The sequence below is a fragment of the Falco punctatus genome, assembly GCF_963210335.1.
Source record: "Falco punctatus genome assembly, chromosome: 4".
NCBI lineage: Eukaryota > Metazoa > Chordata > Aves > Falconiformes > Falconidae > Falco > Falco punctatus.
The window spans coordinates 48,427,249-48,453,329 of record NC_137583.1 but is presented as its reverse complement, the minus strand read 5'-3'; the positions used below and the strand labels follow the sequence as shown (position 1 = coordinate 48,453,329).

The 26,081-nt window shown below is 48.3% G+C and overlaps 2 protein-coding genes across 3 annotated transcripts in view; one reads left to right on the top strand and one right to left on the bottom strand.

Moving 5' to 3' along the window:
- ADAMTS10 (ADAM metallopeptidase with thrombospondin type 1 motif 10) overlaps positions 1-26,081 on the bottom strand; it is a 110,995-nt gene that overhangs the window by 66,345 nt on the left and 18,569 nt on the right. The gene's annotated exons all lie outside the window — the stretch shown is intronic.
- ZAP70 (zeta chain of T cell receptor associated protein kinase 70) overlaps positions 1-26,081 on the top strand; it is a 29,030-nt gene that overhangs the window by 1,935 nt on the left and 1,014 nt on the right. The window contains exons 2-12 of one of the 2 annotated variants that reach the window (XM_080382269.1): positions 16,006-16,483; positions 17,817-17,977; positions 18,629-18,767; positions 20,350-20,428; positions 21,153-21,193; positions 22,352-22,400; positions 22,977-23,157; positions 23,827-24,033; positions 24,299-24,491; positions 25,059-25,199; positions 25,708-25,820. In XM_080382269.1, coding sequence (XP_080238395.1) covers positions 16,082-16,483; positions 17,817-17,977; positions 18,629-18,767; positions 20,350-20,428; positions 21,153-21,193; positions 22,352-22,400; positions 22,977-23,157; positions 23,827-24,033; positions 24,299-24,491; positions 25,059-25,199; positions 25,708-25,820 — 1,706 coding nt within the window. In that variant the 5' untranslated portion in view covers positions 16,006-16,081. The remainder of the gene's footprint in view (positions 1-16,005; positions 16,484-17,816; positions 17,978-18,628; positions 18,768-20,349; positions 20,429-21,152; positions 21,194-22,351; positions 22,401-22,976; positions 23,158-23,826; positions 24,034-24,298; positions 24,492-25,058; positions 25,200-25,707; positions 25,821-26,081) is intronic. The other variant, XM_080382268.1, reaches the window with a different exon arrangement.

Below are 26,081 nucleotides of genomic sequence, written 5' to 3'. Positions count from 1 at the left end.
TCAATGGCATTGCAGAAAATTAATCTGGAGGGCTGGAAATACACAAAAGTACAGACAGCTGTTACCAAGTACTTTAAAGCCCCGTACACTTTGTTTAGCACTTGCTTTCCCAGGAACCTCTAACTCATACAGTAGCATTAGATGGGCAGAGTAGGTTAGGAATTACAGTATACTACTTGTTTAGTCCTTTCCTCACCAGTGCAGGAATATGCATTTGTAAACAGAGTTTTGATCACCAAATGTGCTTACTTAAGTCTGGTAATATCCCCAGAGGTGCCAGGAAAGGCCCTGCTGGGTGTGGAATTGAATGGGCACAGCAGAGACCGGGGCCAGGCTGGAGAGCCTGGAACAGAAGACAGATACCAGGGGCCATGGAGAATATGGGCAGCTTTCTACAAACTCCATACAGAGCCAGCAAAGTTTAGCCACTGTAAGGGAAGTAGTAAGGATAAAGCATGAACTGCGGTCTTAGATAACTCTGCTTCCCTAAATCCTATTAAAATAATTAGAACAAAAAGCCTTTGCTGTTATTTGTAATAAACAAAAAGACCTGTGCAGATCTAGCCCGCTATTTCTCTATGCCTCAGTTTTATACTTGGAAACTAGAGATAGGAAGCTGCTTGTTAGTGGAGCATTTCAACACTCAGAACAGACCTTTTCACATAGGAAATGACTGATTGTGAATGCAAACTTCCACTACCATTTACACGTCACACACTTTGCTCAAATCTGGTTACCTGCAAACACATGCTTACCCTTCAGAGCTAATAAGCTTTTGCAAGAGTAGAGCTGGTGAAGTCTAAATCTTTAGCTTCACCTGCCTCCAGCTGTATTAATTCTTCTCTTCAGCAATTTCCTACGACCATTCTGTAATCCTGCGCAGTCTGAAGTTTATATTTAATCCTCATAACATACACAAGTAAAGGAACAGTCTTGCTGTGCTTTGAAAGAATGTTCGAAGAAATCCTGAACAGCAGCAACGAGGCAAAGTTTGCACTCCTACTCTGATGAAGACCTATCAAGACTGTCATTAGCCATCGGGACAATATTTTACACCTGCAGTTTTGGAAGCTCAGCTGGATCTTGTAGAATTCCCCTCCTGGTTGCAGATTAGATTTCAACCTCAGATTCATCTTTTGTCTTTTAAAACTTCAAACAGAACTGATGCTCAATAAATGTTGCTGTCATGTTCCAGATTACTTAGGTTCTGAGCTGTCTTTCTATTTTATTTGCCTAGTTTATAACCTTAAAGCCAGGAGCTGCCAGGTCTGCCAGTGCCATGCCCCTGGCTCCAATCAGACTGTGTGGCTTACCACTGTTCTGGCCCTTTTTTACAAAGCTGGGAAGGTATTTTGTGGGATGTTAAACGTGCTCTTGGCAATACAAGAACCTTCTCCTACTTCCCTGTGGCTACTTTAGTGAGTAGCAAGTGCCAAGGAGCAAGTGTGAGGACATGAAGTCCATCACCTAACAGAGCATCTTCAGAAGACCCTGGTGGAAGCATGACCTCAAACCACTTGTGACTATTGAAAGGAACAGGGTTGCTAACTGCCATCATCTCCTAGTTCATGCCAGGGCAGCGTAGCCAAAGACCTAGTTTTATAAGTCACAGAAGGCTGAAGCCTCTCAGCCCAGCCTATGTGACAGTCTTAGGCTTTCAACAGGATCAGGGTGCCTGACTTTCTGCAGTTCTGCTGATCAGTGCCGGCCCCTGCCCTACATTCACTGTGCAGAGGTACCCGAGCTGGCTCAGGGACTGGAAACGCTCAGCTGTGGTCACCCAGTGCAATACTAGTGCAGTATCTTTATGGACAACAGGTGTTAAAAGCAGCCACAGCTACCAAGCACTTCTCCATGCCATTAGCTGGACCCTGCATGAGCACCCGATTCACCCAGGACCTTCTGCAGGTGCATCAGAACACAGGAATCCTCTGCAGCAACCCAGTACTTGGACACTACTCCTAAGTACGCAAAAACCACACTCACAGGACTGAAACTATTAGCAACTGCATAGCTAATCTGGACCTGAAGGGATGGCAGGAGGGTTTATAAATTTGTCTCAGCTGATGACAGAATTACTTTAGCAGGGACAAATGCACATAAGCCATAGAGTACAAATGCTAAAGTTGAAAATTTAGGCAAGGCCTGTCACTTGTACCTTGGGATATATATACATAGCTGTTTTTATTCTGAGTAATCCTGAAGTACATCAGAAAGCAATCACTTCATCTCCTGGGTGCCCCTGAGGGGACAAGACAACACACAATTGTTGCAGTGAGTTAACTCAAACACCTTTAGGGATCTGGCATAGTAAATGAGGTAAGATGCTTCACGTGATGCTGTATTTTTCTGAAAATTCCACAGGATTTTAAAACGGCACAAGAAACCTCAGTTCAGAGCCTCACTGGTCATGACAAAGCATGCATAAAGATGACAAAAAGACTTTTTCCAAGGCCCATCATAGATCATCTAGAGATGCAATGTGCTTGCCGTGATAGGCAGCATAATGTGAAAGTAAGTGTGTTACTTGGGAGAACTCCAGCCCACTGCAGTACTGTGGCATGAGCTCTTCTGCCTCTCAACTTCCCCAGCTGCAGAAGAGGGATAATCAGTGCCATCCCTCAGATGCCTAGAAATCTAGAAGAATTGAAAAGTAGCGCATGGGTGTAGAGCACATCCACCATCAGCATACTTTCTCCTCAACCATGACAAAATCTGGGGTAAAGCCTCGGAAGGCACAGGGAACAGTCCCGGCTCCTAGGAGAACTACTTGCTATCTGCCAGGTTTTCCAGCTGGCAGCCAGCACTGAAGCGCAGCAAGGTTACAAAGCAGATAAGCAATTTTAAAGCTTTCCTAGACACATACTGTGAAAATCCTGTCGCCAAGCATTAAAAGCCTAAAGCACAACACTGAGCCTTCCAGTTCATCTGCCGGGAGCGTTGGCAGGGCTGCTCAGACCTCCACTAGCACTGCAACAGGATGGAGTCAATGGAATGCACTGGATTCTGACAGGGGCTGCTGGAAGGGTCCTGGGTCAGGCAGCATGGGGATGAGCTGCAAAACTGCAAAGCAGAAAAGACCGAGCAGCAAAATAACCCCAGAAAAAGCAGCTTGGTCATGTTATCTGCTAACTATGAGTACACAAGCACCTGGATAATATTAGTGAAAGTAGTCTCAGACCTTATTTCATGAGGATTTGACAGTAAAAAAAACTTTAAAATCACACTCTCCAGGCACTTAAGAGTTGTTGCTGCCTGCCACAATTAGCTGGACAGAAAAGCAGATAACAAAACTGGAAGAGATACCAGACCCATTATCTATCAGTCATTGACTCAAACATCAAGCTCAAATCTCAGAAAAAGTCTGTCTGCATCTGATATGCCTAACACAACCACATTTTGCCCACGTTCTCTCGTTCTGGCCAAAAAGAGCAGGAGACTGAAGTCAGCTGAGTATTTTAAGTCCTTAAAGACTTAAAAAAACCACCAACAAACCAACTTAATTTGTGCTTCTGAAAAGCTTCTAAATAATCCCTCAGCAGAAGCCTATTAAGTAAACAACGTTATGACAGGTTGGGCCAGTAAAGAACAGATTATTTGTTTTTATCCTTGCCTATCTGCTATCCTGCTCCTACCTGCCTCTTCTCCATCTCATTAGAAAACTCCCAGTGTGCAGCTCTGGAGCAGATCACACTGAAATCCAAAAAGTTGTTGAGATTTGTAGGGCAGGTGAAAAGTTAGCAAGAGTAAAAACCATGACCCTTTTCCTGTTAGATGTTTGTGTAGATTCTGAAGATTACTTGTGAAGTTGTACATGTATGGTTTGCCCCTCATTTCTTATCTGAGGAGATTATAATCGTTCATGAGCGGAGCTAAGAAGGTAGAGGTAGGAGTTCCCAGCATAAATATTATATGACAACTACAGCCTTATTTTATTAAGTTAATATAGCCCTAGAGAAGAGTGTGAGACTACACGCATTTCTAAAAAACAGTGGAAGAAGCATCCCCCCAAAAATCCTACATCAGATATTCAAGGTCCTGTGGCTATTATTAAGTCAAGCAATAAAGGATGGAGGGGTATCGGCGAGGGTCCTGCCAGAGTCAAACTGTGAAGATGGGTACTCAGCACAGACTCTAGTGCTGTGACTGAGCTGGGAAAAAGAGCCAGAAAGTAGTGCTCCAAGGAACATAATTTTGATGCAGGAACAGACAGTCTAGAGATAAGTCCTGCAGACACAGCAAAATGTGGCAAGAGGTGCCAGAGGCACAGGCAAAATTTTCAGGGGCGTTCAATGCCACCTGCATCTCTCCAAAATCACGTTACAAGGGTAGGGGTTAAACAGCACTGGGCACTTCTGGGAACTCATCTGGGCCCACGCAGGGCAGGACATGCCCTGCACAGCTGCCAGTGCCCTGGCTTCCCTGGGACCTGGAAGGATTTCCACTTCGTTTCTGCTGAGTGTGCTGAAGAAAAGCTTATTTGCAACTAATTGTTGCTGCCGAGACACACCCGCTATGCAGTGGGCTGCGAGAGCAACAACAATTCTGCCAGCAATGCCCAAATAACTGCCAGGCAAGAACATGGAGCCTGTCCCACCGTGGCTGGATGCGATCCAGCAGCCTAGATGGCTTTGCAGCACGAAGCCCTCTTCCTTGGACCACTGTGTTCTCCTTGGAGAATTTGTTTTGATGGGCTATTGGTAACCCACACACCCCGCTGACAGGGGGAGGTTGCAGGAGGGTGAAGCAGAAGTTATGTGACTAGAAGGTTTTCTGTAAGACAGTGTTAACCCTCTGCTGCTCATTTTAGCGTCTTGGATCCAAGAGGGAAAAGAGGACAGTTGCTTGCAACAGGATGTTCAACTGCAAGGTTAGCTCAAAGATAGTTTTGCTTGGTGGAAAAGTTAAGGGAGATGGTGCATTTTGCCCATTTAAGAACAGACTGAGCATGGGTAGCCACTGATTAATGCCCTAAAAACCTCCCGTTGACAGCACAGAAAGGACAAAAGCGAAGAGCTTACCAGACCATGGAGAATGAGCTGTTTTTTCAACTTAGTCATCATGTAGCTGACCACTGAGTCACATTACAAATCTGTGCTGGAGAATATTTACTGCTGTGCATGTAAGCCTAGTCTGCAAGAAAGTAGAGGGCTTCATTCTCATTTCAGACACCAATGTTCAACAAAAGACCACCAAAATGTCTACAGAAGAAGCAAAATGCTTCTGCATTCAACGTTTTTCCACAGAATGCTGGCTGAACTGGAAATTACATTGGCCAGAGAAAGAAACTGAAAGTATTATTTTCCCTAATGGAACTCAGAATTGCAGAAATTAGATATGGGAAAGTCCTATTAGCTCATCCCAGTTTCTTCCTGCCTGTAGAGGATTGTTCCCTACACTACATTTTCTGATCCAGTGTTAAGTGACTAGCAGCAGGACTTCCACTATTTCCCCTGTTCCACATCCTGATGAATCTTCTTGTTAGGAAATGTTTCTTGATAATCAGACTTACTTTCCACTGATTAATACAGAATCACAGAATCACTTAAGTTGGAAAAGACCTTCAAGATTATCAAGTCTAACCGTTAACCCAGGACTGCCAAGTTCACCACTAAACCACATCCCTAAGCACCACATCCACGTGTTTCTTAAACACCTCCAGGGACAGCGATGCCACCACGCCCTTGGGCAGCCTGTTCCAATATCTTCTACTTTATCGCCATATCAGCACATTCAAAACAGCTTTTCCTCTTGAAAGATGATCATGCTTTTTAGGTACATTTACCTTGCTCTCAAACTTTCCCCTCTCACTCTTGGTCAACAGCTAATGTGTGTACTCCATCTCTAAGAGCTGTACTCATCAACCAGTCCAGTCAGGCCCTTTAATGCTTTCTCTGCTCTCTCCTGAATTTGTGATATTTCTAACACTTCCAGTATCAAAACACCTACTGAAATAAGTAATCTCAAAAGTGCCAAGGTGCTGGGATCATGTTTGCCACTGGTACAGAACCACATTAGCGGTATTTATTTTATTTTGTATTTTTTAAACCACAGGAACTGTTTTGGTCTGTTCTATGTAAACAAAACTCATCTTTGTATGTCTGAGAAGCAATTAGTGCACCCAGTACTCTGCCAGCCTCCCCCCCACCTGGCAGCAGGTTTCACTTACTTTACTTACAGTAATATTCTGTTCATAAAAGCCAGCACCACGGCTGCAGCGCCGGTGGCGAACACCAGATGCCCAACATTCATTTTGTCATGTTTGGATCTGCTGCTAGCCCCCTTCACCTGGGCTTTCAAAGTGAGACTGAGAAACCCTGTGACTCATGACTATTAGAGCCCATGGCACTTACTGCAAGCACAGAGAAGTTGCTTCAGTATCTTGGCCAACTTGTGAGTTGGATATTTATACTCTGCCTGCCTAAATCTCCTCTAGCAGTGCTAAAGAAGGTTGTCTCCCTGTTTCAAGCACTCCTGTGCCAGCACTGCTGAGCACAAAACCTGCCGTGCCCCATACTGGGGGTAGCTGCGATGATTCATCCTCATCTTCTGTCTGCTTCAGAGGCGTCTGGAGAGCCACTGCAGCAGTACGGGCTCCCTGCTGGTGAGCTGTAACAGCCCCCCGACATGCCCCCCGGCAAACCTCCCATCCAGTGGCTGTGTACAGGTTTGGGGCAGCTCAGGGCACATGGAAACCTTGGTCCAGGCCAAAGCTCAGGCGACCAACACGTGGTAGTGACACAGCACTAGTATGACCTAGCTCAGTAGTGGCTTGAATCGCAACTGCCTGCTTCCCTGTCCCCATTCTCCTCCTCTCCAAGAAGGACATGCAGAGCTCCTGGGATGGCTTCAGAGGAGGAATATAAAACCAGAATAAACATATGAAGTGCCACATCTGCATAGAGATACTGTCCAGAGTGAGAATACCTTAAAAATAAATCTGATCTAGTAGGCAGAGAGGAGAAGCCAGGTAGTTTTGGCCAGACCAACCAACGTCTGACAGTATTTACTATATGAAACTGCCCAATGACCAAAGCAGAGATGAGCTTATGCTCAGTAGGGAGATGTTACTAATGGAGACACTGTAACTGTAAATTAAGGCAGAATGATTAAAGGACTGAAACCCAACCAGCAGCTCAGCACTACCCTGCATCTCAGATGCAATATATTTTCACTGAATCAAGTTTTAACTCCTATGAAGCATTTGAGAGGAACTCTTAACTGAAGGTTGGCCAGCAGGTGGGTGAGCCCACTGTTACCCTCCAGACAGCTTGTCTCCCCCCACAGTGGACTTGATAACCCAATACCCTACCAAGTGCAATACAAAGAGTCAGTGCCGCATCAGGAAGGCATCATAGCCTGGTGGCTGCAGAGCCCTGTACACCAGGAGCCAAGGAACAAGAGCTTGGAGCTGTACACCTGGCCTGATTGCAACTGTGCACACAACAGTCCTCCTCTCCTCAATCTGCCTCTATCTCTTTCTCCCCATCTTTTCTTCTTCCTGGGCTTTTCGGGATAGACTGCGCACTTCTGTGCAGTGGGGATGGTGGCTGCGATCTTCCAGGGAGTCTCTAGGCACTGCAAAAGAGAAATGCTGCTAAACTTTAAGCTCAGCTACTACATTTATTTTTAAACAGCAAAGGCAAAGCATAAATGCAGATGTGTATGTAAAAAAAAACACTGTCATTTTGTGGTTGGAAATAAGAGTTGTCAGCTACTTCACCACCTGAAGCGGAGGGGGGGTGGGGAGAAATGAGAAGGGCACATTGTTCAGAGCAGCATCAAACCTTTCAGTCCTTCCAGAGAAGTTACCTGCTCGGTGTCATCAGAAAGACCCAAGCCAGTGCAGGACAGAACAAACTTATTTCCAGTAAGATGCATCACAGCCAGTGCTCTTGCAGCGATGTGGCTCAAGCCCTCTGTGTCACCTTTACTGCACCATGCTGAGGGCTGTGCTACTTGTAGTAGTGCCAAGAAATGGACTTAAGCCACAGGCTCACCATCAATCCCTCACGTAAATATCTCATTTAGTCTTTCTGCAACTTGCCACTCCCCAAATGCTCTGTACTGGCAGGAGTCAGTCTTTAGGACCATGATGTTGTGTGCCAAGTTGTTACGTCAGCTAAAGCCCTTCACAAGGTAAGGTAGAAGAAAGGAAAAACCCAGAGCCCTTCTCCTTCAACTTATGCGTAAGTTACTGCATTTTTCTGTCATTGGCTCCACAAAACGATCTGCTAGACTCAAAACCCAGAGGATCCTGCTGGAGTAGACTTTTATCTCTGGTTAGATGTCAACACCAGCTCCACCTGTGTGGCAGGGACAAGCTCTGTGCTCAACTCATCCCCAGGACAAGCATCTTGACATAATTTGTTTAGACACAATGACCCATAGCTGAGTTATCAGACCACAACAGCACTCAGGGATACCAGGCAGGAAACGGCATGTCCTGTGTTTAACTATGTATGTTAGACCCTAATTAAGAGCTGTTAAGGATCAATGGGTCTGGAGCCAGGAGTGTTTTCAGTGGTTCTACAAAGGATCAGCAGGGTGTTTTCACAGCCTTCCAAACTAAATCCACATGAACAGATGAGCACAAGCTGCCTTGGGACAACACAGTGACTTTGCTTTACCCCATCACATAGCAGTGTCACCCTGCTCCTGAACCCCAGCACCTCATTTACTCCACAGCTGCCCCGAGGGCAAAGCTGCTCGCTAGGGACATTTAGCTTGTGAGGAGATACTACTACAAACCAGTAGCAGGGGCAGTTCCCAGGGCAGCTGCGTGTGACACCAAAACTCCCGTTTCTGTTCCTGCACTTAACCCAGCCACTGAAGCCCACAGCAAAGCTCTCTTCTGCGCAGAACACCAAGTTCAGGGCACTTGTGCCGTCTACATCACTGGACGTTCCTGAAATACTAATGTCAGCTTGAGTTTAAACAAAGAACTGCATTCAGATATATTTTCTGTGCCACTCGTTGCAGCATTTTAAGAAAACCATGGTTCTTTACATTCTGATTTATCAGGGTCTACCAGATGCCTACCTAGGCTAAACTCTTGCTCAGGGATCTTTTCATGGAAGATAAGCACTAGATAAAGAACCAATACGCTTTTCTTTAGGGAAAGAGCCAAGTATTTAGCCAAAACTCCTATAGTTGGTGGCAGACCTAGTCAGCTCTGTGGCCAGTGATCAGCCAGCACAAAGCAGACTAGGAGCAGCAACTTGCATTGCTCTGTGCTGCACTCCTTGGGTGCTGAGGAGCACAGAGATCCACATGCTTGGTTGCATCTTTCCATCCATATCCTCCAGGCGCGTACAACCAGACAAGGTTTTAGTAAGAGACAGTACCACTCTGCCAGAAAGAGCATGTGATACACCATGGGCATGACCACAATGTGAATAGGAAACAAGTCTGTGCATACAACAATTCAGCTGTGTTAATCCATAAGTAGTAACACACCATCTCCACGTTTCAGAGATGCATTGGTACTTCCTACTGCAGAGTTCTCACTGTGCTTTGGATCAGAGGACTGCACGCTGCCTGTTTGACTTCCTTGCTATGGCACTGCAGAAATATCTGCCCCACTCTCCTGTGGGGAGGCACCTGATGCTACCACTGAGGCAGCTGTGTTGCAGGCTCACAAGCATCTGTGAAAAACTCAGAGGAAGCAGGGTTACACCAGAAAACTGCTTTCTGGGAACAAGGCAATCCCAGCCGTTAAAACAACAGCTTGAACAAAAAAGGTAGTTACACCCACCAGGACCCCTGCAGGTGGCCTTCTCCCTCCCCAGCCCCCCCCTGCCGTCTCCTGCTCTCAAAGCTAGAGGAGCAAATTGCTTCCGCTCATTAGCATTTGACAAATAACCATAGAAGGAAAACAAGTCCCCAGCAGGGTATGAATGAGCTCAGGCCTTTATTGCCATCTGACTGCACCAAACAAGCATGTCATCAATTTTCCATGCTCTATTGCACTGTTTCTCCCTTTTGGAGAAGGATGAGCACCCTTGCCTACTCAGGCAGGTTCAGAGTGGCCAAGTCAAAACAGAGCAGCAAGAGGTAATGATCTGAGAGCTGCAAGATGGGAGCAGAGGTGACACATGGCAACTTCTCAGCCTCTAGGCACAGATACCAGCGAGTGTCAGGGTGGCACTGCAGGAAGGGATGTGAGCAGCATCCTCATGTATTGACCTCTCTAACATGAACTGCAAGCAATAGCAGTAGCTCATGGGAATGTGTTTTAGCAGAGCTGAGGGGACCCAAGGCAGCCTGCCTAGCTCATGTCCTGGGTGGAAGGAAGCACAGAAAACCAGTCACCCATTAGCCCTGCCACTGGGTTAGCAGTGGCTGCTTCTAGCATACATGTACCATAAGACCAAGGCCACAAGCATTTGAGGAGAACCATCCCTACCATTTATTTTTAACCTCCAATAATACTCTGACGCGGTGCCACTAGGTCTCTGGCCAAGGATTTAGAAGGGGGAAGAGGGGTACTGATTTCCATGGCACCAGCTTTTCTCAAAGCCTGGATCTGGTACAGTCCTGTCACTGTTAGAAGCCTCCACACTGACTGCACCACAGGAGCACCTGGTCCCTCCATGGGCCTTGCAAGTATTGCTGTGGAATTTAACATTTTTCCTTCAAAAAAGGACTCTGGATTTTCCCTGGGGCCAAATGGCTCCCGTGTTCCACTTCAAAGGGAGAGGAGGTATATGAAGCATTTCTGCACCTGGCCTGGGATCCACAGGCAGTGGAGGGGCAGTTTGGATTTACCTGCTTGCTTCAAGGACAGCAAGAGCAGACAAGGTCCTCAGTGGAAATCAGGCAGGTTTTTCTGTGGAGTTTTGTAAACACAACCATTTCAGGCAGGACTGAGTCAGTAATACTCACGGAGAATTAGAAAAGATTATTATCTTCACATGCAAGCAGAATGCACACTTTTTATGAGTACAAACACGGACTCACACTTTCATGAACTCCCACTCACACATAGTTCAAGTGTTAATAAATGGTTGAGTAGCTGAGGTTTTAATGAGTAGTCAGCAGGGAGGTTAGGAAAGCTATAGCCAGGAATGTAAGTGCTCATGAGGAAATCTTAGGAAGAGCTGCCATGGAGTATATAAATAAAAATTAAACATCAATTAGAAGAATGTAGTCAGGTCAATTAAAAGTTAAGATTTTCAGGTTTTATTTTTCTTTGAACTAAGAAGCATTTCAAGTTGAATCCAAGTTATTTTAAGTCTTTTATTATTTAGGATTAAAAAAATCCAAACGTGTGCCTGAGCTCTAGGAATCAGCTCTTTAGTTCATCCTTCCTTTTGCACAGTGCCAGCTACTCCTGGGAAGAATAACTTGGAAAGGGAACTTGTACGCTGCAGACATTTTATAGCCCTTCACATCCTTTAACCAGGTTCTCCACTGTATGTCTAGTTTTCTGATCTAATCAGGAGCAGCCGAGGGGAATCCAGGGGAAGGTATGGTAGGCAGCTGCTCCTCTGCAGCCCCGGGGAAGCCAGGTCAGTCCATGCCCATCACCTCTGCACACAGCAGGAAGCAGTTGCTGCTTGAGACTCGCTCTGCGTTCTGCCATCTCTCTGCACCTCACACCCTGCTCCCACCTCTAAATCCTGCCTACACCTTCACTGCGCCACAGTCTGTGCTCATCAGGCTCAGCCCCACTCCTGCAGCCAGCTGGCCGTCGGGGACCAGCAGAGCTCCTGCAGCCACTCCTGGAAAGCTCAGTAAATAGGGGGGATTAAGATAATCTTGGGCACAAACCTTTACTCAGCACTCCCCTAAAGCACTGAAGGGAAGGTGCTGTAAACAGCACATAAGACAGGACATTTATTCTTGCATTGATTGCAGGCAGGCCTAGGCAAGGCAGCATGAGAAGCCTTGTTCCTTCCCACGAGATGGTCAGAGAGGGCATTTCACATCAGGAGGAGACAAGGAGGCAGCACGACCCAGTTAGGAGCTCAGGACAGAACTGATGCCCTGCACCCACTCAGCTGCCTTTACCCATGCAGCACTCCTGCCAGCAGGGCAGGAAAGCCCCTAAGGCTGGGCTGCTCCCCCAGCCCACCAGCAACCCACCCTGCTGCCTGTGCCACAGTTCAGACACCCATCCCCCAACACCCCCAGCCCCAGGGGGGCAGCAGAAGCGGCCCCCAGAGGAGCTCAGAGACCCCAACCCCTGCCAGACAGACCTCACCTTTCAGCAATACCACGAGCACACTTACCACCGAAGATCTTACTTTCAGCTTACTCTCCCCCCTCCCCAATTAATCACCTGTAGAGAATCGTTACAAACACCCTCCCCACACTGCCAACACAAACCTCAGCAGCAACTCCTACCACCAGCTCCGAAGCACAGACCCGGCTGCCCCTTTTTACGCCTCCTAGCCGGCTCCTCCTCACAGGGTTCCCATTCCCCAGCTCTCCCAGCTGCTCGGCGACAGCCCCGGAGAGCCCCTTCCTCCCCCCAGGCTGCCCCGGCCGCCTTAAAGTGCCAGCCCCGCCAGCCAGGGCTGTGTTACAAGGGATTATCGGGGCCAGGACGATGCTACAGCAAATACGGTCCGAACAGGATGCTACAGTTTGTCGGTGCCTCCTCCGGTTTCATAAGTGCACCCCACTGCTTTCGGGGACTGCCTCCAGATTCACACAAAGTGGTTCTGCTATTCTGAGAAATTACAAAATCAAACCAGTTCCTGACGGTTCTTGTCTGATCTAAGTAAAAGCAAGTGGCCAGCTATATATAGATCTGATTGACTGACATCTCAATAGCTTCCTGCCTGGCTTTCCTGTGTGTCATGGTGCACAAATCCAACTCCTTTTTACGTGGGTGTTGTTTTTTTTCAGTGCATCTTCACATCATTAACACCAGCTTGCAGACATGGCCATTATCCCTAGTTTTCTGACCTCCCTGACTACTGTCTCTAAGCTGAGGGCAGCACCTGAAGCCCACAGGAACACCCAGCATCTGTGTTGCTGCAGCCCAAGGGACAGAGATTAAACAGGTGCTGGAAAAAATCAGGTCCTGTTACTCAAAATAGTGGTGGAGGGTCCTTGCACAGCTTCCTGGCGCTAGTTGTAATGCTCATAAGAAAGCAGTCCATGAAATAGGTGCTCCTTTTCATCTGCATTTCACAGTGCAGGAAAACAAAGTTTTATGAGGTTTGTGCAGGTCTGTTGAGGTTGTATCAGGGTTGCTCAGGTCCACCCAGAGGTACTGCTAAGGAACAGAGCTGTGGTTTGGAGGAGAAGCTTAGCTATGCCCAGAAGACCCTGGGCTGGCGTATGGGCAACAGAAAGCACCAGGACAGTAGGACAAACTTTTTTAAAGCAAGAGCTTTAGAGGGGCTATAAATCATCCTGTTCAAATCTGGTCTCAGACTTCAGGGGGTAACTTTCCCTCAAGGCTGGAGATGCAGAGGTTTTTTTGAATAAGGGTAATTTTCTAATAGGGTTCACTTGTGGCAGCAAGGCTCGTGTGAAATGGTTGGCGTAGCCTGAACCAACCTCTGATCCCTGGGTTTGTTCTCATATCTCTGTGAGACTTTCTTGACTCGCAGCCCTGTGCTTGGAGAGGAAAACCAATCTGTTTATAACAGAACCTCCTGTGTAGGCAGCTGGAAACTCTGAGCTCAGTGGTCATCAGTGGCTTCTGCCGTCTCATTTTCACCTGTCTGAACGACTGGCAAACACGTTCCATTTGCTGTGATGTTCTGGTCCTGGACTTTCCAGAAAAGGAAATCAGCATCTTTGGGTGCAGCGTCCTTGTACATAATCACTGTTTATCCCAGGTATCTAGTGGAAATTAGTAGCACATGAAGGCGGCCATCGACCTTCCGCTGCCCACTCAGCACTTCCTCTTCCTTGACTTGTGAATGTGACTCATGAGCCTGACGCTACAGTTAAAAGGAAGATTGCAATCCTCACTCCTCACATCCTTCAACCCACCTTCCTGGGATCTGCTCTCCCCTGGGACCAGGCTGAGGTTGGGGAGACCTGGCGATCATCTCATCTCATTGCAGGAGCTGAACCTGGGGGCTATGCCTGTCTGTCCAGTGTCTGAGCTGCTTTATGCTTGGAGGCATGAAGGGATTAGGTCGTTTGCTTTGGTTCCAAGCACTGACTCCAGTTAGGGTCTGAGCTACATGGTGTTTTCATTTGCCTTCTGTGTCCCGGACTGGCAGGTCTGCCAAGACCCCACTTGGCTTCATTTGATGAATTTCATGAAAGGGGCTTCACAACTCAGGCTTATTTGTGCTGTGCCTGGTACGGTTGACGCTAGTCCTGCACCCAAGCTGCAAACGCCACTGGCAGCTTCCTGTTGTGGTTTCCTGCCTCAGCCAAAACACCCCCTTGTCAGAGCCTGCTCTCCCTTCCTGTTCTCATCAGGGCCATTTCTGGGCTTAATGAAGGCAACAAATAAATAGGTAGAGAAGAATCTGGTTGCCATAAATCCAGCTCCCTGTGGGTGTTTGCTATTGTAGGCTGGGCAGAGTGGGGTGCACGCCACAAAATGGTTTCTCCTGAGCAGTTTCCACCTGAACCCTGTCCTGTTCCAGCTGATACAGAACACGTGTCCAGCCAACCCCTTCACAGCTCCGGTGGTCCCAGAGGCTGGCAGCCCTGCCACCATGCTGCTGAGTGGTCTGAAGTAGGCTGGGTGAGATGGAGCAGGGCTGACCACCAGCCCAGGCACAGCTCCAGCCCCTGCCTGAGAGCAGAGGCCACTTCTGGAATAGTGCAGTGGGCACAACCCATTGAGCAGTAACCTCTCCTGTCATGTTCCGAAATGAGAGCTACGTTGGGGAGAATCCCAGCAAACACCCAGCGTGCTGGCCGAAGAGCCGATGTGTTCTTTGGTCTGAACGTGAGTGATGCATTCGCAGGAAATGCGGATGGAGACAAACACATCTTTTCTGGGTCAGCATCTGCGCAATGACAAAATTGAAGATCAGGCTCCAAGGAACAAATGAGATCCTTTAAATATGATAACATTTCCATTAATCACCGGAAATTGGCTTCTGTTTGTGGGTGGGATTTTAGATGATTCGATACAAGATCTTTGGCAGAAGGGGCTTGGCAGTGCCTCAGTCAATGAAGTGCCATTTCTCGCTGGATTCCCACTGCAAGGGTGCTGCAGCAGCGCAGTGGTAAGTTTGTTTCTGGTTTTAGGCTGTGCTGAACAGGGGGCTCCAAGAACGCTTGCATGTTGCAGCTTGACAGAGACAGTGGGATTAAACTCACTTTGCAGTGATGGCTGACTGCTGAGCTCCGGCTTCCTCTGGAGCATGTGCACAATGTAGAAATAGGAACTGCCAGACAAAATCAGAGTATTGGCCAAATTCAGAAGCCAGCCAGATTCAGGTATTGTGGGAAAAAAATCCGTAATTTTTTCAAGAGACAATTAGAAGAAAGTTCCTTCTTGTTCCTGTCAACTGACGGTTAATGTCTGCTCTGAACCACTTGAGTTTATCTTGTTTGGTGCAATTATGTATCTATACATTTTTTAGACATTTAATATCAATCTCGTGTTTTAATCATATTGCTTTTAAGATTTTGGCCTTACAGACCCTCATGGCAAAATTAATTCATTCAGAGCGGCAAAAGAATTTCCTTTTATTGTGAACAGGCCTGTAGAGAAAATAGTAGGAAGTCAAAGCTAAAAACTTCGGGATGGATGTAAGAAGCACATTTTTAATAGTGAAGGTAAATAAGCATTGAAACAATTAATTGTAGCATTCAGTGCATTCCCGATTGCTTAAAATCTTTAAATCAAGATCAGATGGATTTTTACTAACAATTTCTAGCTCCATTCAGGGCGGGATAGAAGAATCACCATTGGATTCTCTGGCTGGGATATGAGTGCACCCACTGCTGCTCTTTATGTTATGTTTGAAACAACCCTGCAGGCAGCCAGCTGAGGGCCTAAGAACCTCTAGACAGATGAATCTGAATTCCAATTAAACCTTTTTGCAGAATTATATGTCAGTGAAGAATTTTGCTTCTCTCTTCCAGATTGAGCAGCGGCAGTGTTTGAGCCAACCCAAGCAGTCCTGGTAAGCGCACAGAGATGCCCGATGCTGCTGCTCACCTGCCCTTTTACTATGGCAGTATTGCCAGGTCAGAAGCGGAGGAGTACCTCAAGCTGGCCGGGATGTCGGACGGGCTGTTCCTGCTGCGGCAGTGCCTGCGCAGTCTGGGGGGATACGTCCTCTCCATGGTCTGCAACCTGCAGTTTTACCATTACGCCATCGAGCGCCAGATGAATGGTACCTACGCCATTGCAGGGGGCAAAGCACACTGTGGGCCAGAGGAGCTCTGCGAGTTTTACTCCAAGGATGCCGACGGGCTCTGCTGCACCCTCCGCAAGCCCTGCAACCGCCCCAGTGGTGTGGAGCCCCAGCCTGGTGTTTTTGACAGCATGAGGGACAATATGGTGCGCGAATATGTCCGGCAGACGTGGAAATTGGAGGTACTGGCCATTGCCAAATGTGGTGTGGGACTGTGCAAGCTCCCCAGGGGCTTATTGCTGCTTGCCAGTCCAACCTCCTCTGTCGCTGTTATCCTCTTAGAGCATGGTAAAGCAAGGTCCTTCTCCTCAGAGGCTGCTGGCACTAAGAGCAGTCTTAAACCTCTCTCTTTTCCAGTTTCTTCTTCAGAAACAGCTCTAAACACCTTCCCAAGCCTTCAGGCTCTTCCTCTGAACAGATGGTGTTGCATTTGCTCTGCAGGGCTTTGGAGCTCACTGCACACTTTGCAAGCATTGCCCCATGTGCTGTTTGCTCCTCTGCAGCATGTGGGACACACTGCAGTTAGACCAATGCTCTCCATGAGGTGCCTGTGCCTCCATAACATTGGTAATGAAACCAGACTTAAATTCTTGCTCAGGATTTCCTTGCTCTTTAAAGTCAGTGGAAGTTTTGCCTGTGAGAGTGAGGTACTGGGTACTGGACCAGTTCTGCCTATTTACATTTAAAAATAGCTACACATACGTTCCTGCATTTTATTGTGGACTGGAATATATATGTAATATATGTGTAAGGCAAACCTCTGTAAATAGTCACACTGGCAGTCACGTAATTAATTTCCTACTTGCTGTCACCTTGACAGTGACTACTTTGACACTTCCGAGTCCTTGCAGAAAGATGGCTCAGGCATTCTGCTTATGGAGCCTTTCTATGAAAGATCCCTACATGCGGCCTATTTTAGACCAAAGGTGCTTGGCAGAATGAGGTATCCTATAGGGTTTCTCCATGAAGCTGGTCTGTGGGCACTGGTAGATAACACAAAGGACATTGCCACCTACTGGCAAACGAAAAGCTACAGTTTATAAAATGTGTGGGACCGGTAAAATTAATTTAGGGTCTCCCACATGACTTCCAGACTGCACTGCTCTGACAAGTTGTAGTGTCTGGGGACAGTGAGCAGCCAGGAAGGCAGAAGCTCGAGAAAGAGGTTCTGCTTTCCCAGGAATGCGAGGCTGAAAGACAGACACCCTGCGAGCCTGACATACAGGTCCCCTGTATGAATATGACGACTTCTCTCTTCCCTCACCAGCAAGTCAATGGACTTCAGCTGGATTCGAGGAGTGGGACCAATGGAGATAAGGAAGGAACTCTGCTCTGCAGCAGAACATGATTCAAACCACTGTTGCTATAGGCATGATTAAGGTCACAGGCACTTAAACTACGAGACCTTCCAAGTTTCCTGTGTCATCTTCCCCAAAGGGTGCAAAATAAACCGTGCTGAAGCCATGCAACTATGCAGCAGAATGGCAGGAGGTCTAATTTCTCACTGTTTTCCAGGGGGATGCGCTTGAACAGGCCATCATAAGCCAGGCTCCACAGGTGGAGAAGCTCATCGCCACCACAGCCCACGAGAGGATGCCCTGGTACCATGGCAGCATTGCCCGCGATGAAGCTGAACGGAGGCTCTACTCAGGGGCACAACCTGATGGGAAATTCCTGTGAGCATGCAAAAACCTGGCAGATGCTGTGATCCCTGTACTTTTTACCATTTCCCCACCACCACTATCCTGCAGTTATTTGTTTCACATGACAGTTCCTGGGAGGAGGTTTAGCTGAATATGATCAGGCTGTGGTTACAGATCTTTCAAAGACAGGGTCTGATCCTTCAAACCTATCATTGTCTAGACAGTATCTGGCCTCCACGAAGAGCCAATCTTGAGCTTTATTTGTTTCTCATGTTTAGATATCTCTATGATATGCTTGTTAATGCACTGGATGATATGAGATATAGGGTTAGTGGGTGAAGACATTTAACACTGACATGTAAACAATGTATGGCCAATAAAATGCAGAAGAAAGCATTTGCTCTGCATCCCTGCTGAGGTGAGACAGCCCTTAATTTAATTATCTTCTGAATGAATTAGGGAAAGAAAGAATTAGCTGGAGAGGGTGGAGGAGAGGGGCAAGAGACTGAAGGTGAAGGGTCCCTCCTCAGCCTCTGCAGAGGGATACTGGGAAGGTGGCAATTCCAACAGTGGGGGGCAGGGGCACCTTACTAAGTGCCCACCCAGTGACCTGCCACTGCTGCAGCCATGATAATTTGCAGGGCAAAACCTAGAGTTGCTTTTAATAGTTCTCCCTCCTACCAGGCTGAGAGAAAGGAAGGAAAACGGTGCCTATGCCCTCTCCCTCGTCTATGGCAAAACAGTGTATCACTATCGGATAGACCAGGACAAGTCTGGCAAGTACTCCATCCCTGAGGGCACCAAGTTCGACACGCTCTGGCAGGTACTGTGCTGTGGGACGCTGACCACTAGTGTCCTAATAAAGCAAAGGCATTTTTCCCTTGTTATAGCTGCCCATGCCTTGAAGGACAGGAAAGGCCATGTGGAGCTTTAGAACTGTACATGGATTGTTGTAGCCCCTTGCAGAAAGCCCTTACATTTCCTGGATCTGGCTGTTTATCAGCTCACCTCATCACATTCATTCCTGTACACTCCTAGCTAAGTAGGCCTAAGTCTGGGATGTTACAGCAGCTCAGAAATAGTGCTGGCTTCACCACTGCCCCCACACCTTACACTAGTCCATACCTCTCCAAGGAAACAAGAGGATCAGTGCTTTTTATTTCCAGCTTTAAGCCAGGGTACTTGAGATGATTATATTAATGACACCTGCACCCCATCAGCAAACATCACACATTCAGCCACAGTGTGCACCTTGACCTCTGCCTGCAGCAGCTCTGATGAGATTGCTCATCCCAGGCTGTCCCTCCCGTGTGCTCCCCACACTGCTCCTGGCCCAGCAACGCTGTTGTGTGCTGATTTCCACTTGGATGTTCCAAGGGACTGACTTCTGTGCAAAGAGTAGGGGAGGTCAGAAGTCTTGAGACAGTGGCCAAAATCTTTACATGACCAAGATCCAAGTGCCAGAAGATGCATTCTACGACCCCTGAGAGTCAGGGGCTCTGGGAAGCAGAGATGGCTGTAATGCCCCAGCAATCCTTGTGTGGACGGGGCAGGGTTTTAAGGGAATGTGACACGTGGTCCAGCAACTCTTGGCACTACTGGGGAGCGGCATGCCCCACCGGAGCCTGGCTCTGCCCTGTGGCACACACCTCGGATCTGCTCCAGGGAACGGATACCAGTGCTTCCTCCTGGGCAGGGCTGGCTGGGGGACAGAACTCTTGTTTTGCTGAATTTTCCAAATTTCCAGGATTGTTTTCACTCTGAACTGATTGACAACAAAGACTTTGGGGCATTTTTATGGCCACAGAACCATGCCAGGCTCCCAGTTGCAGATGAAGTCTGAGCCAGAGAGAAGGGGAAGAGAAAGCCTTGTGTCCTCTGTGGTCTGGTGGCCAAGGGCTGGGCTGGTTGTCTCCAGCCAGCGTCAAGTCCCCACTGTGCTTGAACTGGTGGCAGCAAAAAACTGCCCAGGATCCACAGAGCTAACCCTGGGGTTCCTCTGGGAAAGCAAAAGGTTTCTCTCAGGCTTTATCAAACACAACACGACTTTAAAACTTTTCTGGCTGGGACAACAATAACATTAGACTGAAAATGCCCTACCCAGCTCTCCTAGTGGAGATTTTCCTTTTGTCTTTCTTCCATCCTTATCTAACTTCCCAAGTTCTTCCCAGCTCTGGCAGTTATCCAGGTATGCAAGTGTTTACTCTAGGAGATCCCTGAGTGCATAGGTACCAGAGGAGAAAAAGAAATATAGTCCCCATCTGCCATAAATCTGAGAGAAATCATTACCATAATAAGCTATACAAGTGCCTGAAAAAAAATAAAAAAAGAAAACAACAACAACAAAAAAAAGAGGATGCTTTTCTCCTCACAATAATCTCTTTTTCCTCTGATTCCTTTCTTAGTTGGTGGAGTACCTAAAACTCAAACCGGATGGGCTGATTTTCTATCTGAGGGAAACCTGCCCCAACCCCAACATGCCAGGTGAGCTGACATCCCTCAGTGCCATCCCTGGCCTCGGTTTACCACCAAGTGGGGCCAGTTTGAACAGCACCAGCCCAAGTTTCCTTTACGATGTCCAACCTTGCTCCGACCTTGGTGGTGAGGGAACAGTGATGTCTCTGCTCCTCTGGGCAAATCTCACATTATGTTTTCTGCTGAAAGTGGCCACTCTCCAGGCCTGGCCTAGGGTGGCCAAAAGACAGGAGCAGATGGGGGAGTCAGTGCTCCAAATGGATTAGGGACTTCTGGTGCCAAACAGATGACTTCTGAAAAACGACCCACTTTTTAGGCAGCAAGAAACAACATGTCCTGCAAGTCTGGCTCCTGGTGGGTCTCTTGAGCTGAACGCTCAAAACCATGGGTCACTTTGTCCTGGTCCAGGTGTCAGAAACATCACTTCAGAGCCTGCCCATGAGACCCTTGCTCTCCTGGGCAGGGGGCTCTGGGGTACAGCTCAGCCAGTCCCTACTCTGGGACTGATGGAGACTGTAGGGTGCTCCAGTAGGCCTGCACCTCCCCTGAGGGCAGGTCTGGGAATAATGCTCACATCCAGGCACATTTCCACAACTTTTTGACTAAAGCTGTGGAAAGCTGTCCCTGGTGGGGCATCAGACAAAGGCCACACAGTCCTTCAAGAACTGATGCTCTGATCCTGCTTGAGGCATAGGCAGACTCTAACTAACAACTTCTCTCTCCTGATTCACAGCATCTGCAGCACCAGTTCCACCAACCCACCCCTCCATGAGCGTAAGTTTTGAGAAGGGTCTTTTTTATCAGTACCTCAGTGGTTTAATGTTATTGCTTTTCAAGCTTGCTGATAAAACTCTGCTCTTCAAACTCCGCTCTTCTCTAAAACTCAGTAACTCAAATGGAATATATTAAGCCCAGCTGCAATGTTGTCCCCTTTCCAGCTTGGATGAGGACGAGGAATAGCCGGGCACAGCTACCGTTAGAGCTGAAAATGGTTTCCATTCATACTGTGCTCCTTGCAACATGTGGGCCTGTCCTTGGGGACCCCTCTCCCCCCTGCCCCCCTTGCCAGGCAGGAGCGAGGAAGACGTGGTTGGATTCTGGGAACACTCAGCCTTGCTGCTGGCCGCTGGCCACCGGCCAGGTCTTTGTGCTCCCTCTGCGTCCCTGGCCTCAGGGTATGTCTGTGCTCAGTCACTGCTCCGTGCAGAGCTGTGTTGAAATCAGCTTGTTTGGGCTATGTGAGTACTCCATCCCAGAGCCCAGTGGAGGCTAAATAAAGGCCTGAGCACTCACCCATCTTCTCAGAGAGCTTACACAGGCTACGGTGGGCTCCTATGTTGTGGCAACTCTGCTGCAAACAGTGTTGGTGTTCAAAGCTGTGCTGGGAAAATGTGTACCATATTGCTTTGTTGCTGTCTGCTTTGGGACAGTGGCTGTATGTAGTGTCCATGTGTGCTCACAGGGGCCACTCTTTGGGCAGGTAGGTGTGCTGGCTGCAAGCTGAGTTACCTCTGGGCTTCCCTTTGCTTCTTGTCTCAAAGCAAGCTGCAGAGACTTGGCTGGGATGACCCCTGCTGCTGCAGGAGACTTGTCACTTCAGGCTGGGGAAAGCAGAGGGGGCCGAGAGCAAGGTGCAGCCCTGTGTGTGTGCCCCTCACTGCTCAGGTAAACACAGAGCCCTCAGCACCTCACCCTACACAGCCCACAGGCTGGTTATGGGAGGACAATGCTGCATTCAGGCTCTACGGTACTTAATCCCAGTCGGCTTGATACCACTCCAGTCTCTTGTACCCATCTCAGGGCCTTTTACAGTGAATTACTGGCTGGGGCTCTGTTGGGCTGCAGGGGCTCCCTGTCCCTCTCCTCTCCCATTTCAAACTGAAGCACTTTCCTCTGGTTCCTTCATCCACTTCATCCCCATTTCTTTTCCAGAGACACCTTGGGCTGCTCAATGCAGACGGATATACGCCAGAGCCTGTGGGTGAGCATCTTTAAAAGCCCTCTCCTCCTAACAGGAGCCACGGGGGTTACCTGACACACCTGTACCACTTTCTGGTCAAAGAGCCATGCTACAAAGTCCCTTTCTTGCAGAGGTACCCAGGAGCATCCCAGCCTTTTCAGGGTCCTGAGACAAGAATATTGCACAAGTGTTTGCTCATACCCAGTTCCCAGTAAATCAAGCCCTATCCCATTGCCCATCACACCCAGTAAATCAAGCCCTGTCCTATTCCCCATATTCCATCCTGCCTACTAAATACTCAGTGTATTCAGTTGTATTTCAGTGGGGTGAAGTCATGCACATGCCCAGGTCCTGCAGGGTCTGATATGTGGAGTGGGAATGCTCAGACACCTCTCCCCATCCTGGCTGCTCCAGCAGCTGCAACTAGGAGGGGCTATGGGTTGTGAAAGGAAGGGAGATGCCCAGGGAGGCTTGAATGTTGGAGCTTGAAGGGTAGTTCTCCAAGGGACTAGAGAAAACCTTCCCAATCAGTGAGGGAGAGAGGGATGGGGAAAGGTATGTTGTTTACACTTATAAGCAACTGTATCTCTTGGGAAGGTGCAGGAAAGTCACGCCTGCTACCCATGGACACCAGTGTCTACGAGAGCCCGTACAGCGACCCTGAGGAACTGAAGGATAAGAAACTTTTCCTGAAGAGGGACCACCTGATGATCGATGAAGTGGAACTGGGGGCAGGAAACTTTGGCTGTGTCAAGAAAGGAGTCTACAAAATGAGAAAGTGAGTACTGCCCTGAAGGATGTTGAGGAAGCTGGAGGAGACCGCTCCAGGCTGATCTCAGAGGTGTCCCCAGCTATCCTGTTTCTAACTAGATGGACCCTAAAGTGATAATGGGGTGGAGGTATAAGAGATACTCTGGAAGGTCAGTGATGACTTTCCACAGCCTGTCAGTGACAGCCTTGTTGCCCTGAGAGTGTAATCTGCACTGCATACTCCTGGGCATAACGCTGCCACTTCTGAAGGCATTTGCTGGACTGAGCAAGTCCATGCTTCTGAGACCATGCTTGGTCTGTGCCAGGGCAAAGGAGTGCCACTGAGGAGATGTGCCATCCTTGGCTCTGTCGCTGGTTGCCTGTGAGTCCACAAAGATGACCTTTGCCCAGTTTATGCCTGAGTTTCCCCCTTGCAAAATGGCAACGATGATGCAGATCTCAGTGTGTGAGGTGATGCAGCTTCAGATCTACAGATGGCAAATACAAACACTTACAAGGCTGAGGTGATCCTTTTCTTTTTGGCCTTCTGGCAGGCCTGGGGTGCCTGGGCTGCTGAGATTGCTGTTGAGAGATCAAACAGTATCACGTGAGAAGTGATTTGCATTCCTGGCTGTGATACATGAGTCCAGCTGATGTTTAGGTCATGCCACACATTTTCCTCTTGCGCCCTGTGCAGGAAGCAGATCGATGTGGCCATAAAGGTGCTGAAGAGCAACAACGAGAAAACAGTGAAGGATGAAATGATGAAGGAAGCCCAGATCATGCATCAGCTGGACAACCCGTACATTGTCCGCATGATTGGGGTCTGTGAGGCAGAGTCCCTAATGCTCGTGATGGAGATGGCTTCTGGAGGGCCGCTCAACAAGTTCTTGTCTTCCAAGAAGTAAGTACTGAATAAAATTGGCTAGCTGATTTTCTGCACTTCTCATCAAACTGTCTGCTGCCAGGGGAGCCTAGCTTTGTAGGTGGAGGGAAGCTGATAACAGCAGAAAGACATGTCTTTTAATGTGAGGTAACAGGGACTGATGCTTCTGGAGCAGAAATGTCCATGGTCATTCTCCCTTGCAGCTAGAAAACATGGCGGGGACCATAGTGTACAGAGTAATGGCAGGTCCTTTATTACTGCATTGTCCTTTCATCTTCCCCAGAGATGAGATTACAGTCAGCAATATTGTGGAGCTGATGCATCAAGTATCCATGGGGATGAAGTACTTGGAGGAAAAAAACTTTGTCCACAGGGACCTGGCAGCCAGAAATGTTCTACTAGTCAACCAGCATTATGCCAAGATCAGTGACTTCGGACTCTCCAAGGCTCTTGGCGCTGATGACAGCTACTACAAGGTAAGTGCAAGCACAGCAAAGGATTCAGATAGTTGGCAGGACCCCTCCTGGCTGGGGGGCTGAGACCCCCAGAGGCAGGGGGTCTGGGCGCTTCCCAGGAGCCCTGCTGTACGACCACATCACACTCTGGCTGGCCTCACTGCTGTGACATTAAAAGGGGTTTGCAAATTTCAGGTGTCAAGGAGGAAATTCAGATGGATGCAGAGGCAGGGAGGGGGATGCAGTGCAGTGGGTTGACAGGAGAGAGGAGATAGGAGAGGAGCCAGAGCAGAGAAGAAGGGAAGGTGATGAAGAGTGAGTCAGTGCTGATCTTCCCAGCAGTGTGCACCAGTGCATGACTGCACTGAGCTTTGGGGCTGGGGTGCAGGAGGAGGGTGACAATGCAGAACAGCGTCCTGCAGCTGGGGATGGCTGACCAGGGCCAACAAGACGGCAGAGCGTGGGCTGGAGTTTGGGGCTCAGGGCTTTTTTTTTTAGGAATGTGGGATTGCACTTGACACAAATATTTAGCAAGCTCATAGCAGTCTGTGTCTCGGGGTAGAAATCTTTCTCTTCACTTTGCTACAGGCCAGGACAGCAGGAAAGTGGCCCTTGAAATGGTATGCCCCAGAGTGCATCCTCTATCATAAGTTCTCCAGCAAGAGTGATGTGTGGAGCTACGGTGTGACCATGTGGGAGGCCTTCAGCTATGGGCAGAAACCGTACAAGGTGAGGCAGAGCTGGGTCCATCAGAGATGGATGCCACAGTCTAGTCTCCCACTCTATAATAGCCTGACACACGCTGAAACTACAGGTCTATTGCCTTCAGTGTGTGCTTTTCCCACTGTTGAACAGAGGTTTATGAAAGTGCCCCGGGGCACTGCCATAAAGAGGATCCTGCGGCTTTGTGTTCATTTAAAGGAGAAGAAACAGAAAATAAAATTCATTGGGGTTTGAATCAAAGCAGATCTTCTGTTTGATCCTTCTGCTCACTTGCAGAGCTGAAAAATCAGTTGCTCGGCCACTGCTCTGCCTATGCTTGGGATGGAGTCTGCAGGCTGGGCTGGCTACAATGCATGACACCACTGCTGGGTGCCAGGATTGAAAACAGTGACTGTATGGGGTGTGTGGTGCATGGATCCAAAGCATTACCCCAGGCCCAGCTCTGATCTGTCTCTTCTAACCCTCCTGTGAGCTCTGAAAACATTAAAGCATTTCCTGCTTGATCCTATCCTAGAAAATGAAAGGCCCAGAGGTCATCAGCTTCATAGAGCAAGGGAAGCGCATGGACTGCCCCACGGACTGCCCGGCAGAGATGTATGCCCTCATGCAGCAATGCTGGACCTACAAGTAAGGCTTTCACTAGCTCAACTCTGCTGGGTGGCAGGTCCATCAGAACAGCACACACTGTCTGGATGGTGACAACACAAAGCAAATGGTGTCTCTTGCCTTGGTCTTATTCCCCAGTTCATAATGAATGATGGACCTATTTCTATATTAATATACCCCTCCATTTGCCTGTACCAATCACAGCAGATGTCAGTCCCTCTATGCCTTTGACCCTCTCCGTCCCAGAAAGTCTCAGCTGCTATCCTAACCCCTGATACAACT